The sequence below is a fragment of the Salvelinus alpinus genome, chromosome 1 (assembly GCF_045679555.1).
Source record: "Salvelinus alpinus chromosome 1, SLU_Salpinus.1, whole genome shotgun sequence".
Lineage (NCBI taxonomy): Eukaryota > Metazoa > Chordata > Actinopteri > Salmoniformes > Salmonidae > Salvelinus > Salvelinus alpinus.
Genome location: NC_092086.1, coordinates 104,571,298 through 104,591,015, shown reverse-complemented (window position 1 = coordinate 104,591,015; position 19,718 = coordinate 104,571,298). Strand labels below are relative to the sequence as shown.

The 19,718-nt window shown below is 44.7% G+C and overlaps 1 protein-coding gene across 3 annotated transcripts in view; it reads right to left on the bottom strand.

Annotated features, from left to right (window-relative positions):
- LOC139556591 (alpha-mannosidase 2-like) overlaps window positions 1-19,718 on the bottom strand; it is a 59,396-nt gene that overhangs the window by 32,021 nt on the left and 7,657 nt on the right. For all 3 annotated transcript variants that reach the window (XR_011671159.1, XM_071370770.1, XM_071370900.1), the window contains 6 exons: window positions 12,124-12,295; window positions 7,852-7,979; window positions 6,761-6,934; window positions 2,225-2,411; window positions 1,191-1,368; window positions 609-808 (listed from right to left, as the gene is read on the bottom strand). Coding sequence is in view for 2 of the 3 variants with exons in the window: in XM_071370770.1 (XP_071226871.1) it covers window positions 609-808; window positions 1,191-1,368; window positions 2,225-2,411; window positions 6,761-6,934; window positions 7,852-7,979; window positions 12,124-12,295 (1,039 nt within the window). In the remaining variant the exon portion in view is untranslated. The remainder of the gene's footprint in view (window positions 1-608; window positions 809-1,190; window positions 1,369-2,224; window positions 2,412-6,760; window positions 6,935-7,851; window positions 7,980-12,123; window positions 12,296-19,718) is intronic.

Genomic DNA, 19,718 nt, shown 5'->3' with positions numbered 1-19,718 from the left:
TACAGTTGAAAACCGAAGTTTACATACACCTTAGCCAAAGACAGTAAAAAGTCCCTGTCTTAGGTCAGTTAGGATCACCACTTTATTTCTAGAATGTGAAATATCAGAATAATAGTAGAGAGAATGATTTATTTCAGCTTTTATTTCTTTCATCACATGGGTCTTTGGCTAAGGTGTATGTAAACTTCCGACTTCAACTGTATATATGGCATATAAACATATATATTAGCATACTTTAGTTCTAGCCTTGTGGTTTGGCTGTTTCCCAGCAACAACTCTAGTCTAGATAAATAAATAATCTATGTGGTTTGGCTGTTTCCCAGCAACAACTCTAGTCTAGATAAATAAATAATCTATGTTGCTTGGTCTATTGTTTGGCCGATTGACAGCTAAATTGGAATTCCCTCGTGTACACTGCAACCTTAACCAGACATGCAATCCGGTGCTTAAGGTGATTCACTTTCTATGTTGAAAATGTACTCCTTGTAACAAAAGAAATGTCATCTGTGTTGGATGATTACAGAAATGTAACAATAAGTTGCAAATAAGAAAATGAGAAATAAAGAAGGACAAATAAGTTGCAGAAAATGAACTGCAAGTGCTTCTACCTGAGGTGTGACTCCAGCACACGGTCCAGGCGTTTGTAGAAGGGTCGGGAGGTGAAGTAGCCACTCCAGTAGTGGTCATCTCGGTCTGCGTAGGTAAAGAAGTCGCCGCTGACCACCGGTAAAGAGGCACTAGCGTGACCGGGGTCTATGGCCGATTTACGAAGAGCATTGAAGTAATCCGTGATGGTGCCGAACTGAGCCTAGAACAGAATACGTCAGTTGGAATATTAAGCAGATTTATGATAGAGAACCTGAGAGACAAATTGAAAATAGATCTATCAATGCTGCAGGGTAGTTTACTTTTCTGCTTTATTGAGAGCAGTATACCATTGCAATAGCTGGACACACACAAAAAAATCAAGAAGGGCAGGAATTAGGGAGCCAACGAAACACACCATTACACTATCGGGCATCAGTCATTCCAATTATGCGCTGCATCAAAACCTTACACACCACCATCTTCCAACAATGCAAACCCAATAAACCTGAATTTAAGATGGCATCCAGAAAAGGAAATGGCTAAACAAAACTCTACTCCTGCATATTCACACAACATTCTAGCACCCAGGTCACAAGTCAGACCTTGACGTGTAGTTCTGGATGAGAGTTCATGTAGTCAAAGAGCTTCTGGTAGTTCTGGAACTGCTGGTCCCACTCCAAGGCCTCTGCATAGCGGAAGTCGTCCCCTAGGGGGACCATCACCACCTTGGTTCGGAACAGCTTGGACTTCTTCCTGTACTGGTCCAGCAGCATCTGAACCCTTGGGATTATGGGAAAAATAGTTGACTACTACAACGGAGTCACAATTTTTCATGACATATTAAGCTGTAATTGTCAACAAAAATGCATATATGTGTGTGTGTGTGTGTGTGTGTGTGTGTGTGTGTGTGTGTGTGTGTGTGTGTGTGTGTGTGTGTGTGTGTGTGTGTGTGTGTGTGTGTGTGTGTGTGTGTGTGTGTGTGTGTGTGTGTGGGGAGAGGGGTTGCTTGTGTATTTCCATATATTACTTTTGAGACTTTTAATGCCTCCCAATTCTCTAGTTCAACCCTTGTCCATCTGCCGCTATCTGTTAGGGCCATGTTGTGCAATCAGACACCAAGGGAACACTGGGTGCAAACAAGTTCCTCTTGGATTTGCTACTGAATCAGAAATTCCACTTATCATCAGAGCCTTCTGTTAGAAAAACAGACGCCATCTGAAATTCCTATTACCACAACAGATTATCCTACAATGTCTTATCTTGTTCACACAACGTGTTTGATCCTTGTCTATAACACCATCACACTGAGGACACCATAACACCATCAACATGGAGACACCATAACACCATCAACATGGAGAGAATGTGGACTGTGTGTCTACCACATAAACCAGTGTTTGTAAAATTATTCTGTACCAGGGAGAGGCAAGCCTTTTTTTTTTTTACTGTGAGCCTCAAGCCAAAGACAATTTCCTGCCTCAAGTAAATCCAATGGGACAATAAAGTATTTGTCATTTGAATTTTGTATTTCACAGCCAAGTCCAGTGGTTATTGAGATACATAATAATAATAATAATAATTATAATAATAATAATACAGTATATCATTCTCATTCCATTTCTATGTAATTGGTCACCTCTGTTGTACGTTCCCATCCGTGATTGGCTGAGGGGGGACCCTCCAGGGACAGCTGACCCGCCCACCAGGAAGTCTTTTGAAGTCAAACTGGCAGCAGATCTTGGGGTCGGGACCACACGTGTGGGGAACATCATAACTGTAGAAGGGCATCATGTGGCATAGAATGTCCGTGCTGGAGGCTGGGTCTGCACACAGATAGAACATGAAATACAACATTCTGATATTTCTTAATTTCTTTCTTTTTCTTTTTTGGATGTCTGTATTGTTTTGTATTGTTTGGTATTACTGCACTGTTGGAGCTAGAAACATAAGCATTTTGCTGCACCTGCATTAGAAATATGTGTATGCGACAAATGCAATTTGATTTGATTTGAAATAGAATAAAATAGAATATTAAAGTAGAACATAAAATACGGGTACTTCATGTGTGGTACTTGCATTTGACAGTACAAAGACAACATTTCAGAACATGGACTGTAAACATATAGCTAGCATGTAATTACATTTCTATCTCAATGAGACTGGCCATGGCATGCATGCGCTATTCAAAAGTACTAACATTTATCCCTTGTTAGAATTAAAACTCATGCCTGGTCGATGATAATGATATTAAATAACTTTGGTGGATATAATCTGCTCTGGCATTGAACCGATGATTAATTGGCGAGAGAGATTAAATCCTATTTGTCCAGCAGTGGAAGGGGCCCACTTCCTGTCATCTCCCACATGGCACATTTCTAGCCATGCTCTCTATTATTCCACAGGATGTCTGTCTCTCAAAACAAGAGCACAGAGAGGCTTTTCCAACCACTACATCAATGTCAGTTTTCCATGACTTGTATTTGACCCCTGCATTTTATATTGAATAGAGGGAGTCAGGGTTGGGGTCAATTCCATTTAAATTCTAGTCAATTCAGAAAGTAAACCAAATTCCAATTCCAAGTGTTCCTCATTGAAAAGTTTTGGAAGAGAATTAGAATTGGAATCGTTGTACTTCCTGAATTGACTGGAATTGAAATGGAATTGAACCCACCCTGAAGGGAAAATAGAGGGTGAGGAGCATACAGATGACAGTGTTCAGAAAGCTTCTATAATATGCCGTATTTTAGTGCTATTTGACCAGTATAGTGAGTACGTTAGGTAAAACAACATTCTCAGACTGTTATTCAACTATTCATTCAACTTAAATTTCATTCAAGTCTTCCAACTTAAAACCCACAAGACTTTTACTCATGTAGATAATATATTTCAAAACATTGTCCAGAGTCTAAGCTACACTGCTCCAAAAAATAAAGGGAACACTTAAACAACACAATGTAACTCCAAGTCAATCACACTTCTGTGAAATCAAACTGTCCACTTAGGAAGCAACACTGATTGACAATAAATTTCACATGCTGTTGTGCAAATGGAATAGACAAAAGGTGGAAATTATAGGCAATTAGCAAGACACCCCCAATAAAGGAGTGATTCTGCAGGTGGTGACCACAGACCACTTCTCAGTTCCTATGCTTCCTGGCTGATGTTTTGGTCACTTTTGAATGCTGGCGGTGCTTTCACTCTAGTGGTAGCATGAGACGGAGTCTACAACCCACACAAGTGGCTCAGGTAGTGCAGCTCATCCAGGATGGCACATCAATGCGAGCTGTGGCAAGAAGGTTTGCTGTGTCTGTCAGCGTAGTGTCCAGAGCATGGAGGCGCTACCAGGAGACAGGCCAGTACATCAGGAGACATGGAGGAGGCCGTAGGAGGGCAACAACCAAGCAGCAGGGCCGCTACCTCCGCCTTTGTGCAAGGAGGAGCACTGCCAGAGCCCTGCAAAATGACCTCCAGCAGGCCACAAATGTGCATGTGTCAGCATATGGTCTCACAAGGGCTCTGAGGATCTCATCTCGGTACCTAATGGCAGTCAGGCTACCTCTGGCGAGCACATGGAGGGCTGTGCGGCCCCACAAAGAAATGCCACCCCACACCATGACTGACCCACCGCCAAACCGGTCATGCTGGAGGATGTTGCAGGCAGCAGAACGTTCTCCACGGCGTCTCCAGACTCTGTCACGTCTGTCACATGTGCTCATGTGCTCAGTGTGAACCTGCTTTCATCTGTGAAGAGCACAGGGCGCCAGTGGCGAATTTGCCAATCTTGGTGTTCTCTGGCAAATGCCAAACGTCCTGCACGGTGTTGGGCTCTAAGCACAACCCCCACCTGTGGACGTCGGGCCCTCATACCACCCTCATGGAGTCTGTTTCTGACCGTTTGAGCAGACACATGCACATTTGTGGCCTGCTGGAGGTCATTTTGCAGGGCTCTGGCAGTGCTCCTCCTTGCACAAAGGCGGAGGTAGCGGTCCTGCTGCTGGGTTGTTGCCCTCCTACGGCCTCCTCCACGTCTCCTGATGTACTGGCCTGTCTCCTGGTAGCGCCTCCATGCTCTGGACACTACGCTGACAGACACAGCAAACCTTCTTGCCACAGCTCGCATTGATGTGCCATCCTGGATGAGCTGCACTACCTGAGCCACTTGTGTGGGCTGTAGACTCCGTCTCATGCTACCACTAGAGTGAAAGCACCGCCAGCATTCAAAAGTGACCAAAACATCAGCCAGGAAGCATAGGAACTGAGAAGTGGTCTGTGGTCACCACCTGCAGAATCACTCCTTTATTGGGGGTGTCTTGCTAATTGCCTATAATTTCCACCTTTTGTCTATTCCATTTGCACAACAGCATGTGAAATTTATTGTCAATCAGTGTTGCTTCCTAAGTGGACAGTTTGATTTCACAGAAGTGTGATTGACTTGGAGTTACATTGTGTTGTTTAAGTGTTCCCTTTATTTTTTTGAGCAGTGTATATAATTAGGGTGTATATCCCCTTTGGCCATACTGGGAGAACTGCACCACATTGCCAAACAAACAGTACTAGTTTTTCATCAAGAAGTACTCAACTCATGTCTATAACACTGAGAATAACATAAAACCATACGAACAGAACACAACCTGATCTGATCTTTCATCATTGTCTGCTATTAAATAATCATAACAGTATTTGATCATTTTCATGACGTAAATAACAACTTGAACAGACAGACGCTCTCTTTGGCATTGCAGACGATTTAGACGTCTGTCTACCTACTGAAAAGCATGAATGAGTACTACATCATTTGGCTTAGAGGTTTGAGTAATCACCCGTTTAGATACATCATTGCTGCATGGAACCACTAACGAACTAATGCCTGTTCTGTTACCAACTGCTCCCTGTCACACACACACACACACACACACACACACACACACACACACACACACACACACACACACACACACACACACACACACACACACACACACACACACACACACACTCCTTCAGCTCACTAACGTTAACAGGGGTCTCTCTCTCTCTCTCACACACACACACACACACACACACACACACACACACACACACACACACACACACACACACACACACACACACACACACACACACACACACACACACACACACACACACACACACACACACACACACACACACACACACACACACAGCAGATGGTTCATGGCCAATGTGAATCAGACCTTTGACCTCCAAACTCTCCATCCCTCTAGTCATGAGGCTGTGGTCTACATTCTTCAAATGCAAATAGAAAGGAATCCAACACCATTTGAACCCAGGTCTGTTCATTGCATGAAGTAGCAGCCAGACATGTTTAAGCCATGCAGGCCTCAGTCCATACAAAGAGAATCCCTTCTACCACAGATGCTATAAGATGAGACCAAAGAGAAAGGAGCATGCCTTCATATGACACTTGTGTAAGGTAGGTAGCCTGGCGGTTAGAGCGTTGGGCTAGTAACCAAAAGGTCGCTAGTTCGAATCCTCGAGCTGACTAGGTGAAATATCTGTTAACGTGCCCTTGTGCAAGGCACTTAACCCTAATTGCTCCAGGGTCACCGTTAATAATGGCTAAACCTGGGCGTGACCCCACTCTCTGAGCATGTCTCAGGGGGAATTGGGATATGCAAAAAAGATCAAATACACACTTGTACATGTGTTAAATAGGACTAATAAAAGCACCCACATAATTATCTATGGACATGAGAAATCCCCCTGCTGATGGTCTGAGCGGCTCAATACTGTAGGCAGCAGATGCTGCTGTCGCTTATCCGAGTGCTGTTAGTTACACAAGCTGACTGCCCAGAGTTCAACACACGGCATCAAACCATCCACAGCATCTGTCACACTAAATATGTACAGGAATTAGAAGGATTTGTTTTCTACTGACTACATGAGTATGTACTAGTCACTCTGAGGTCATGTTCTTTTGTTTCTGTCCATAGACTTGCAGTAGAACTAGGACTTTGTAAATGCTAAATGCTTAATTTAATGGCTAAGATAGTACCTGAACCACTGAGCAGTGTTTCCCCTAAAATTGTATAAGTGGGGCAGGACCCCTTACCTTCTAGCTAGGTGAAACACTGACTCTGGAAGAGCACCCTGGGAGAGCCACAGGGCTACATTTAGTCGGGTTACTTGCCCCAGTTCTGTCTCCAGAAGAACTCCAGTGTCTTCTGACTGGCAAAGTGTTTCTTGACGGAGTAGTGCACCCTCTGGATGAGCATGTTGGCCAGGCCAGCCTGTTTCAGCAGGTACGCCTGGGTAGGGGAGTGGCCAAACGGATCCACAGCCCAGCCCGTCTGGGGTTTCACTCCTAACAGGGGAGAATAGAGGGAAAATTCAGGTTCATGCAGAGGAGGTTGGCAACAGTCCTCCTTTTTTGAGGAAAAATTATAAACAATAAAAAACTATGAAACATTCCATAAAAATCCTTGAAATAAACATATGTTACACAGGTCAAACAGCATAATTAAAAGGTTGTCTGAACTCTGAATCAACACATTTGCATCAGTCATCCTCCCTAACTTTTTAAGTCACCAGCTGCCACTGGGATCATCTGTTCATACCTTGTCATGCTACCCTGTCGTGCTGCTGCTCCAGTTTCAACTGTTCTGCCTGCGGCTATGGAACCCTGACCTGTTCACTGGACGTGCTACCTTGCCCGGACCTGCTGTTCACGACACACTTTCTCTCTCTCTCTCGATCGCATCTGCTGTCTCAACCTCTGAATGCTCGGCTATGAAAAGCCAACTGTCATTTACTCCTGAGGTGCTAACCTGTTGCACAATCTACAACTACTGTGATTATTATTTGACCCTGCTGGTCATCTATGAATGTTTGAACATCTTGAAGAACGATTAATGGCCATGTACTCTTATAATCTCCATCCAGCACAGCCAGAAGAGGTCTGGCCACCCTTCAGAGCCTGGTTCCTTTCTAGGTTTCTTCCTAGGTTCCTGCCTTTCTAAGGAGTTTTTCTGCATTGCTTGCTGTTTGGGGTTTTAGGCTGGGTTTCTGTATAAGCACTTGGTGACATTGGCTGATGTAAAAAGGGCATTATAAATACATTTCATTTGATATATAAATTGATAGATAAAATCTCTGATGGTTAAAGTGTGCAAATCATTTTGTTTGAATCATGCAAAATAACCAATATGTTGTGCTTGCCAACAAATGTCCTTTTTATGATCTCTTTCCAGATAACTAACTCCTGATATTTTATGCACTCACCCACATTTCTCTCCAACCATTGGTGTCCCTCCAATAGCTGGTCAATTAATGCAAAGTAATGCGAATTGGCTTCATCAGGCATCACCCAGCCTCCCGTTGTGATCTCCAACTGGCCATGCTCAAACAGACTAAACAACATAGAGGAAAATTATCATTCAGGCTCTAAGACAATCAGCTCAGTCAATTACCATTTCATAGCTCAAAGCCAAAAACACAAAGTGTGTTTGTAAATCCTAAAGGTGTAATAGATCTTAGGGTGTGTTTGTAAATTCTAAAGGTGTAATAGATCTTAGGGTGTGTTTGTAAATTCTAAAGGTGTAATAGATCTTAGGGTGTGTTTGTAAATTCTAAAGGTGGAATAGATCTTAGGGTGTGTTTGTAAATCCTAAAGGTGTAATAGATCTTAGGGTGTGTTTGTAAATTCTAAAGGTGGAATAGATCTTAGGGTGTGTTTGTAAATCCTAAAGGTGGAATAGATCTTAGGGTGTGTTTGTAAATCCTAAAGGTGTAATAGATCTTAGGGTGTGTTTGTAAATTCTAAAGGTGGAATAGATCTTAGGGTGTGTTTGTAAATTCTAAAGGTGGAATAGATCTTAGGGTGTGTTTGTAAATCCTAAAGGTGTAATAGATCTTAGGGTGTGTTTGTAAATTCTAAAGGTGGAATAGATCTTAGAGTGTGTTTGTAAATCCTAAAGGTGTAATAGATCTTAGGGTGTTTGTAAATTCACTATGGAGTGCCAGAGTGCGTTCTGGGCGTTCATAAATTCAGAGCGTTGTCACTGTAGCATAGAGGCCTGATTGGTGGAGTGCTACAGAGACGGTTGTCCTTCTGGAAGGTTCTCTAATCTACACAGAGGAACTGTCCGTTTGTAAATCTCGGAGCGTTCATAGCACACACTGGACACTCTGGCCGAGGAGTAGGGTTGATTCGAGCGTTGTGACCTCACAACGTGAGTCAGGCACCCAAGTTAACTGACTAAAGTTGGCTAGCTTGCTAGCTACTTCCAAACACAAATGAGAGAACACCTCACTATGACCATTTTACTCTCCCTAGTTTTCATGTTATCTAGAGCGTTGGTGACTGTAACTGTGGGGTTGGCAACAATTTAATTATGTTTTTTTTGCAGATGTTTACTGACACCGGTCATATTCAGAAGGGGGTTTCGCGTTTGTAAATTCATCAGTTATTCTGTGCTCTGGCCCACTCAGACGAGAGTGCTCTGAAATTGGTGTAGATGGCCAGAGTGAATTTACGAACGCACCCTTAGTTGTACGAGACATCACCTCATGTGTGGCTGAGAAAAAAAATCGGGGCCCTACTTATTGCGACAACAAGAACCATCTTCTCCTCTGTAGCTGTTGAATTGTCTTACTCCTAAGTCCTAAGAGTAAAATCAACCACCTAAGGAGTTACTCCCATCTCTCTTTAGGACAGGAAACCTTGCTATGATTGCGATTCAGCATCTTTTCTCTGTTCGCCGAGCATATTTCAATTGCAAACTTCCCTAATGTGTCCCTGGCGAGCCCCTTAAATAAGAGCATGGATAAGCAAAACAAAGGACAACGACTCAGCAATTTTCATAATAACAAGTTGAAATTGCTCTTTATTTTCTCTCCACGGAAATGTGATATTTCTCTGCCATCATTCAATCACCAGAAGGTTTCCTTCATTGTTCTATGATTGGACAGGTGGAAGTGGTGTGTCGTGTAGGTCTGTCCTGGTGTTGAAAAGTTGGAGTGGTGAAAGCAGGTGCCATCTTCACTGAGCAGATAGCAACACCGCATCCTAACGAGGACGGATGGACACGTCCCTTCAACAAACCGAAACACGCCGCTCAAAAACATGTCCCTTTCCAATTCTAAAAGTTCTAAAGAATTAATGAGGTCGTTTGTTCGAATTTCTCGAGCAATGCTACTCCGTGTACTGTAACAGGGAACATTTTATCATTAAGCGCCAGACCTTCAATTTGCTGAAATAAAATAAAACATGCAAAGAAAATAAGTTATTACATAAGCAATGACACTCAAAAAGAAATTGTAAACACAGAATGTTCTCAACAAAAAAAATGGATCTGGTTTGCTTAGAACTCCCTGCGCATCAAATCAATAGTGAATAAATATTTGTGTTAGATCTCCCTCCATTCTTCACCTTAAGGCTGTTTGCTTGTGCTCCTAATTGGAATTCTAACCTGCAGCTGAAATGTTTATTGCATTTCATACACAGTTTGTGTATCCCCCAAGGCTAGCTGCTGAACGCTACCCGTCAGTAGCTCGTTGTGAGCATGGCCAATGCACACAGCATTTGCACACAACATTTGTGACACCCTGCTTCTTGCTTTTGGGCCTGTTTTCTGAAGTAGAGAACCCTCTGAATCCCCCTCCATGTCACTTCCAGAGAAACCCCTGACTGGCAACCATTACATTCCCAAGGGGACAAATCAAATCAAATTGTATTGGTCACATACACATGGTTAGCAGATGTTAATGCGAGTGTAGCGAAATGCTTATGCTTCTAGTTCCAACCATGCAGTAATATCTAACAAGTAATCTAACAATTTCACAACAACTACCTTTTACACACAAGTGTAAAGGAATGAATAAGAATATGTACATATAAATATATGGATGAGCGATGGCCGAACGGCAAAGGCAAGATGCAGTAGATGGTATAGAGCACAGTATATACATATGAGATGAGTAGTGTAGGGTATGCAAACATTATAAAAAGTGGCATTGTTTAAAGTGACTAGTGATACATTTATTACATCCTATTTTTAATTATTAAGTGGCTAAAGAGACTGAGGCAGAGTGAGCGAGAACATGTGTTAACCTATGTGCCTCTCACAAACAAAATTGATTTGAGGACCACAAGACCATAATCAGTTTGGCTGGTTAAGGCAATTCAAACCAATTCACTCCTGATACCAGGCAGAGTAATATTTTTTTTATTGTAAACTAGGGTTTATTTTAAAAGTTAGGCGAAAAAATTACGAAAATCCCTTACGTTCCCTTACGCCATCACTAGGCTTGGCCAATATACCGTTTATACCGTATACCGGGGTATTTCCCCTCGCCGCGGCTGCAGGAGTGCATGCTATGCCACTGCTTATAACTATACACTGAGTGTACAAAATATTAGGAACACCCTGCTCTTTCCATTACATAGACTGACCAGGTGAATCCAGGTGAAAGCTATGATCCCTTATTGATGTCACCTGTTAAATCCACTTCAATCAGTGTAGATGAAGAGGAGACAGGTTATAGAAGGATTTTTAAGCTTTGAGACAATTGAGACATGGATTGTGTATGTGTGCCATTAAGAGGGTGAATGGGCAAGACAAAATATTGAAGTGCCTTTGAATGGGGTATGGTAGTAGGTGCGAGGCTCTGGTTTGAGTGTGTCAAGAACTGCAACGCTGATGGGTTTTTCACGCTCAAGTTTCCCGTGTATCAATAATGGTTTACCACCCAAATGACAACCATCTAACGTGACACAACTGTGGGAAGCACTGGGGTCAACATGAGCCAGCATCCCTGTGGAACGCATTCCACACCTTGTAGTCCATGCCCTGATGAATTGAGGCTGTTCTGAGGGAAAAAGGGCTGCAACGTAATATTAGGAAGGTGTTCCTAATATTTTGTACACTCAGTGTAAGTAAATTTTAACTGTAAGAAATCTAAATCTAAGTGTCCGGCTCAGGGCTCCAGCTATGCATTTGGTTTGCTAACTTGCTAGCTAAGTGTCTCAATGTCAAGATCAAGCTTCTTGGTTACAGCAGAGACATTCAATCCCCTCCTGGATCAACATCCCTGTTGCCTCATTTGTTTTGTGCGTCAAAAAATAGTGCTTCTTGTGTGCACTTCCGGTAATAGCGTAGACCCCGGTATGGTACAGAAATGGTATGATGGTATGAACATCTGGATACCACCCAACCCTAGTTGTCACATATCATTTTTTTGGTTAAAATGACGTGGAAACAACGTTGATTTGACCAGTTTTTGTCCAGTGGGTCATTTCTAATTTCATTTCATTTTTTAGAAACCCTATAAAACCGCTGCCCCTAAGCAAGGCATAACCTTGCTTTAATTAAAATGGGAATACCAGAGGAGCATCGGAATCTTATTGTAAATCCACTGAGGAATTAGATTCCACGTTTACAGCAGCCAAGCTATATAAACAACACAATAACATAAACCAGAAGTGATTTGCTGCTCATATTGATTTCAGTATCACCTTGAAGCTAGAGTGACAGAGACAGACAGACAGACTACCTCTTGACAGCGTCTCTCTTCTGGTCGTCGATGTTGTCCCACCACTTGGAGAAGTATGAGATCTCGGACCAGATCATTTTCCTGCGGCTGTCCTCGTGGAGTTTCACCACCATGTTGTTCAGGATGTGCTGGGTCTGGTCCCGGTAGTAGTCGTCAAACGTCTTCAGCCATCCTGAGAACGTACAAATGGACAAATATGACAAAGTGGTAGAGCATACATTACAACTGTAGACTGTCTGTCTGTCTGTGTGTGTGTGTGTGTGTCTGCCATAGAGTCAATAAAGCCATCATCATCAGGTGAATGAGCAGAACATGTGGTTCAATCAATATGCCACATCCATTGATTTAACAACATAATGTCATCACATGTCCAATGAAAATCAAATGCATTCAAAAAAGTATTTCCTCTGCAAGATAAAATAGGATAAATAATTCAGTAGAAGGCACACAGGCATGAGTGCTTTTAAACTGTGCAAGGGCGTGAGTATTGTCATTAGCTACTGTATACAACTCTAAGGGAGAATCAGCCCAGTTAAACCAGAAAGCCAGCTTGGGTTACTGAAGAATTACCCAATCTCAGGCACAAAGAATAGGCTGGCCTTGGCTGTTACTGGGCTGCAGATGCTGCTACTGTGCTTACACGTGATGTGACAAACGCCCAGCACTGACTACTCTTAGTGCCTACACTAACGCCTTAGTCTCTGGAATGTCTAGTGAGGGACTACGCCTTTAAGTCACACTGCAACACAGCATTAAAAGGCTGTTTCTGTGCAAAATGTACTATTGAGGAAATTTTTCAAAACAGGCTTCTGATGCGTCTGATCAATTGTGTTCTTTTTCTGATATATATACACACAGTAGCAGTACATTTTTACAATTTTTACAATTTTCTACATTGTAGAATAATAGCGAAGACATCAAAACTATAAAATAACACATGGAAACATGCAGTAGCCAAAAAAGTGTTGAACAAATCAAAAAGTAAGATTCTTCAAAGAAGCCACCCCCGCCTTATTGACAGCTTCAAATCAAATCAAATCAAATTGTATTTGTCACATGCCCCGATTACAACAGGTGTAGACCTTACAGTGAAATGTTTACTTACAAGCTCTTTTTTTTTTTTTTTTTTTTTTTTTTTAAATTTTATCCCCTTTTCTCCCCAATTTTCGTGGTATCCAATCGCTAGTAATTACTATCTTGTCTCATCGCTACAACTCCCGTACGGGCTCGGGAGAGACGAAGGTCGAAAGTCATGCGTCCTCCGAAGCACAACCCAACCTAGCCGCACTGCTTCTTAACACAGCGCGCCTCCAACCCGGAAGCCAGCCGCACCAATGTGTCGGAGGAAACACCGTGCACCCGCCCCCTCGGTTAGCGCGCACTGCGCCCGGCCCGCCACAGGAGTCGCTGGAGCGCGATGAGACAAGGATATCCGGCCAAACCCTCCCTAACCCGGACGACGCTAAGCCAATTGTGCGTCGCCCCACGGACCTCCCGGTCGCGGCCGGCTGCGACAGAGCCTGGGCGCGAACCCAGACTCTGGTGGCGCAGCATAGCACTGCGATGCAGTGCTCTAGACCACTGCGCCACCCGGGAGGCCCCACTTACAAGCTCTTAACCAACAATGCAGTTTTAAGAAAAATAAGTGTTAAGTAAAAAAATAAAAAATAAAAGAGCAGCAGTAATAGTTAAAGAGCAGCAGTAGCGAGGCTATACACAGGGTGTTACGGTACAGAGTCAATGTGGAGGCTATATACAGGGTGTTACGGTACAGAGTCAATGTGGAGGCTATATACAGGGTGTTACGGTACAGAGTCAATGTGGAGGCTATATACAGGGTGTTACGGTACAGAGTCAATGTGGAGGCTATATACAGGGTGTTACGGTACAGAGTCAATGTGGAGGCTATATACAGGGTGTTACGGTACAGAGTCAATGTGGAGGCTATATACAGTGTGTTACGGTACAGAGTCAATGTGGAGGCTATATACAGGGTGTTACGGTACAGAGTCAATGTGGAGGCTATATACAGGGTGTTACGGCACAGAGTCAATGTGGAGGCTATATACAGGGTGTTACGGTACAGAGTCAATGTGGAGGCTATATACAGGGTGTTACGGTACAGAGTCAATGTGGAGGCTATATACAGGGTGTTACGGTACAGAGTCAATGTGGAGGCTATATACAGGGTGTTACGGTACAGAGTCAATGTGGAGGCTATATACAGGGGAACCAGTACAAAGTCAATGTGGAGGCTATATACAGGGGAACCAGTACAGAGTCGATGTGGAGGCTATATACAGGGTGTTACGGTACAGAGTCAATGTGGAGGCTATATACAGGGGAACCAGTACAGAGTCAATGTGGAGGCTATATACAGGGGAACCAGTACAGAGTCAATGTGGAGGCTATATACAGGGGAACCGGTACAGAGTCAATGTGGAGGCTATATACAGGGGGTACCGGTACAGAGTCAATGTGGAGGCTATATACAGGGGAACCAGTACAGAGTCAATGTGGAGGCTATATACAGGGGAACCGGTACAGAGTCAATGTGGAGGCTATATACAGGGGAACCAGTACAGAGTCAATGTGGAGGCTATATACAGGGTGTTACGGTACAGAGTCAATGTGGAGGCTATATACAGGGGAACCAGTACAGAGTCAATGTGGAGGCTATATACAGGGGAACCAGTACAGAGTCAATGTGGAGGCTATATACAGGGGAACCAGTACACAGTCAATGTGGAGGCTATATACAGGGGAACCGGTACAGAGTCAATGTGGAGGCTATATACAGGGGAACCAGTACAGAGTCAATGTGGAGGCTATATACAGGGTGTTACGGTACAGAGTCAATGTGGAGGCTATATACAGGGGAACCGGTACAGAGTCAATGTGGAGGCTATATACAGGGGAACCAGTACAGAGTCAACTACCCTCTGTAGTGCCTTGCAGTCGGAGGCCGAGCAGTTGCCATACCAGGCAGTGATGCAACCAGTCAGGATGCTCTCGATGGTGCAGCTGTAGAACCTTTTGAGGATTTGAGGACCCATGCCAAATCTTTTCAGTCTCCTGAGGGGGAATAGGCTTTGTCGTGCCCTCTTCACAACTGTCTTGGTGTGTTTGGACCATGATAGTTTGTTGGTGATGTTGACACCAAGGAACTTAAAGCTCTCAACCTGCTCCACTACAGCCCCGTTGATGAGAATGGGGGCATGCTCGGTCCTCCTTTTCCTTTAGTCCACAATCATCTCCTTTGTCTTGATCACGTTGAGGGAGAAGTTGTTATCCTGGCACCACACGGCCAGGTCTCTGACCTCCTCCCAATAGGTTGTCTCATCGTTGTCGGTAATCAGGCCGACCACTGTTGTGTCGTCGGGCAAACTTAATGATGGTGTTGGAGTCGTGCCTGGCCATGTAGTCATGGGTGAACAGGGAGCACACTCTTGGCATTCTCTCAACCAGCTTCAGGAGGTAGTCACCTGGAATGCATTTCAATTAACAGGTGTGCCATTGTTAAAAGTTAATTTGTGGAATTTCTTTCCTTCTTAATGCGTTTGAGCCAATCAGCTGTGTCATGACCAGGTAGGGGTGGTATACAGAAGATAGCCCTATTTGGTAAAACACCAAGTCCATATTATGGCAAGAACAACTCAAATAAGCAAAGAGAAGCGACAGTCCATCATTACTTTAAGACATGAAGGTCAATCACTACGGAACATTTCAAGAACTTTGAACGTTTCTTCAAGTGCAGTCACAAAAACCATCAAGCGCTATGATGAAACTGGCTCTCATGACGACCGCCAAAGGAAAGGACAATCCAGAGTTACCTCTGCTGCAGAGGATAAGGCCATTAGAGTTAACTGCACCTCAGAATGCAGCCCAAATAAATGCTTCACAGAGTTAAAGTAACAGACACATCAACTGTTCAGAGGACCCTGCGTGAATTAGGCCTTCATGTTGAATTGCTGCAAAGAAACCACTACTAAAGGAAGACCCAATAAGAAGAGACTTGCTTGGGCTAAGAAACACGAGCAATGGACATTAGACCGGTGCAAATCTGTCCTGTGGTCTGATGAGTCCAAATGTAAGATTTTTGGTTCCAATCACTGTGTCTTTGTGAGACGCATAGTAGGTAAAGGGATGATCTCCGCATGTGTGGTTCCCACCGTGAAGCATGGAGGAGGAGGTGTGATGGTGTGTGGGTGCTTTGCTGGTGACAATGTCAGTGATTTATTTAGAATTCAAGGCACACTTAACCAGCATGGCTACCACAGCATTCTGCAGCAATTCGCAATCCCATCTGGTTTACGCTTAGTGGGACTATCATTTGTTTTTCAACCTGTCAAAGACCCAAAACACACCTCCAGGCTATGTAAGGGCTATTTGACCAAGGAGGGTGATAGTGCTGCAACAGATGACCTGGCCTCCACAATCACCCGACCTCAACCCAATTGAGATGGTTTCGGATGAGTTGGACTGCAGAGTGGATGAAAAGCATACAACAAGTGTCATGTTTTGTCTTTGATCATCATGTCTTGTCCCTGTGCTTCCCTCTGCTGGTCTTATTAGGTTCTTTCCCTCTTTCTATCCCTCTCTCTCCTCCTCCCTCTCTCCCTCTCCCGCTCTCTCTCTCTATCGTTCCGTTCCTGCTCCCAGCTGTTTCTCATTCTCCTAACGACCTCATTTACTCTTTCACACCTGTCCCCTATTTTGCCCTCTGATTAGAGTCCCTATTTCTCCCTCTGTTTTCCGCTTCTGTCCTTGTCGGATTCTTGTTTGATGTTTGCTGTTCTGTGTCCTTGTTCCGCCCTGTCGTGTTTTTGCCTTCTTCAGATGCTGCGTGTGAGCAGGTGTCTATGTCAGCTACGGCCTGTGCCTTCCTGAAGCGACCTGCAGTCTGTGGTCGCGTCTCCAGTCGTTCCTCTCTACTGACGAGAGGATTTCAGTTTCCTGTTTTGGATTTACCTTTGATAATATCCAGGAGAATCATTGTTTGTTTAATACTGGAATAAAGACTCTGTTTCTATTACGTCGCTTTTGGGTCCTCATTCACCAGCATAACAGAAGAATCCGACCAAGAATGGACCCAGCGACTACGGATTCTCGCAACACTGCCGTCGAGATCCAGGGAGCAATGCTCGGCAGACACGAGCAGGAATTGTCTGCTGCTCGTCATGCCGTTGAGACCCTGGCCGCTCACGTCTCCGATCTCTCAGGACAGTTTCAGAGTCTTCGTCTCGTGCCACCAGCTACTTCCTGGTCTTCCGAGTCTCCGGAACCTAGGGTTAATAACCCACCATGTTACTCTGGGCAGCCCACTGAGTGTCGCTCCTTTCTCACCCAGTGTGATATTGTGTTCTCTCTCCAGCCCAACACATACTCAAGAGAGAGAGCTCGGATCGCTTACGTCATATCACTCCTTACTGGTCGGGCTCGGGAGTGGGGCACAGCTATCTGGGAGGCAAGGGCTGAGTGTTCTAACGTTTATCAGAACTTTAAAGAGGAGATGATACGGGTTTTTGATCGTTCAGTTTTTGGGAAGGAGGCTTCCAGGGCCCTGGCTTCCCTATGTCAAGGTGATCGATCCATAACGGATTACTCTATAGAGTTTCGCACTCTTGCTGCATCCAGTGACTGGAACGAGCCGGCGTTGCTCGCTCGTTTTCTGGAGGGACTCCACGCTGAGGTTAAGGATGAGATTCTCTCCCGGGAGGTTCCTTCCAGCGTGGACTCTTTGATTGCACTCGCCATCCGCATAGAACGACGGGTAGATCTTCGTCACCGAGCTCGTGGAAGAGAGCTCGCGTTAACGGTGTTTCCCCTCTCCGCATCTCAACCATCTCCTCCCATCGGCTCAGAGACTGAGCCCATGCAGCTGGGAGGTATTCGCATCTCGACTAAGGAGAGGGAACGGAGAATCACCAACCGCCTTTGCCTCTATTGCGGTTCTGCTGGACATTTTGTCATGTCATGTCCAGTAAAAGCCAGAGCTCATCAGTAAGCGGAGGGCTACTGGTGAGCGCTACTACTCAGGTCTCTCCATCAAGATCTTGTACTACCTTGTCGGTCCATCTACGCTGGACCGGTTCGGCTGCTTCCTGCAGTGCCTTGATAGACTCTGGGGCTGAGGGTTGTTTTATGGACGAAGCATGGGCTCGGAAACATGACATTCCTCTCAGACAGTTAGGGAAGCCCACGCCCATGTTCGCCTTAGATGGTAGTCCTCTCCCCAGTATCAGATGTGAGACACTACCTTTAACCCTCACAGTATCTGGTAACCACAGTGAGACCATTTCCTTTTTGATTTTTCGTTCACCTTTTACACCTGTTGTTTTGGGTCATCCCTGGCTAGTATGTCATAATCCTTCTATTAATTGGTCTAGTAATTCTATCCTATCCTGGAACGTTTCTTGTCATGTGAAGTGTTTAATGTCTGCTATCCCTCCTGTTTCTTCTGTCCCCTCTACTCAGGAGGAACCTGGTGATTTGACAGGAGTGCCGGAGGAATATCATGATCTACGCACGGTCTTCAGTCGGTCCAGAGCCAACTCTCTTCCTCCTCACCGGTCGTATGATTGTTGTATTGATCTCCTTCCGGGGACCACTCCCCCTCGGGGTAGACTATACTCTCTGTCGGCTCCCGAACGTAAGGCTCTCGAGGATTATCTGTCTGTTTCTCTCGACGCCGGTACCGTGGTGCCTTCTTCCTCTCCCGCCGGAGCGGGGTTTTTCTTTGTTAAGAAGAAGGACGGTACTCTGCGCCCCTGCGTGGATTATCGAGGGCTGAATGACATAACGGTTAAGAATCGTTATCCGCTTCCCCTTATGTCGTCAGCCTTCGAGATTCTGCAGGGAGCCAGGTTCTTTACTAAGTTGGACCTTCGTAACGCTTACCATCTCGTACGCATCAGAGAGGGGGACGAGTGGAAAACGGCGTTTAACACTCCGTTAGGGCATTTTGAATACCGGGTTCTGCCGTTCGGTCTCGCTAATGCTCCAGCTGTCTTTCAGGCATTAGTTAATGATGTACTGAGAGACATGCTGAACATCTTTGTTTTCGTTTACCTTGACGATATCCTGATTTTTTCTCCGTCACTCGAGATTCATGTTCAGCACGTTCGACGTGTACTCCAGCGCCTTTTAGAGAATTGTCTCTACGTGAAGGCTGAGAAGTGCGCCTTTCATGTCTCCTCTGTCACATTTCTCGGTTCTGTTATTTCCGCTGAAGGCATTCAGATGGATCCCGCTAAGGTCCAGGCTGTCAGCGATTGGCCCGTTCCTAAGTCACGTGTCGAGTTGCAGCGCTTTCTCGGTTTCGCTAATTTCTATCGGCGTTTCATTCGTAATTTCGGTCAAGTGGCTGCCCCTCTCACAGCTCTGACTTCTGTCAAGACTTGCTTTAAGTGGTCCGGTTCCGCCCAGGGAGCTTTTGATCTCCTCAAGAAGCGTTTTACATCCGCCCCTATCCTTGTTACTCCTGACGTCACTAAACAATTCATTGTCGAGGTTGACGCTTCAGAGGTGGGCGTGGGAGCCATTCTGTCCCAGCGCTTCCAGTCTGACGATAAGGTCCATCCTTGCGCTTACTT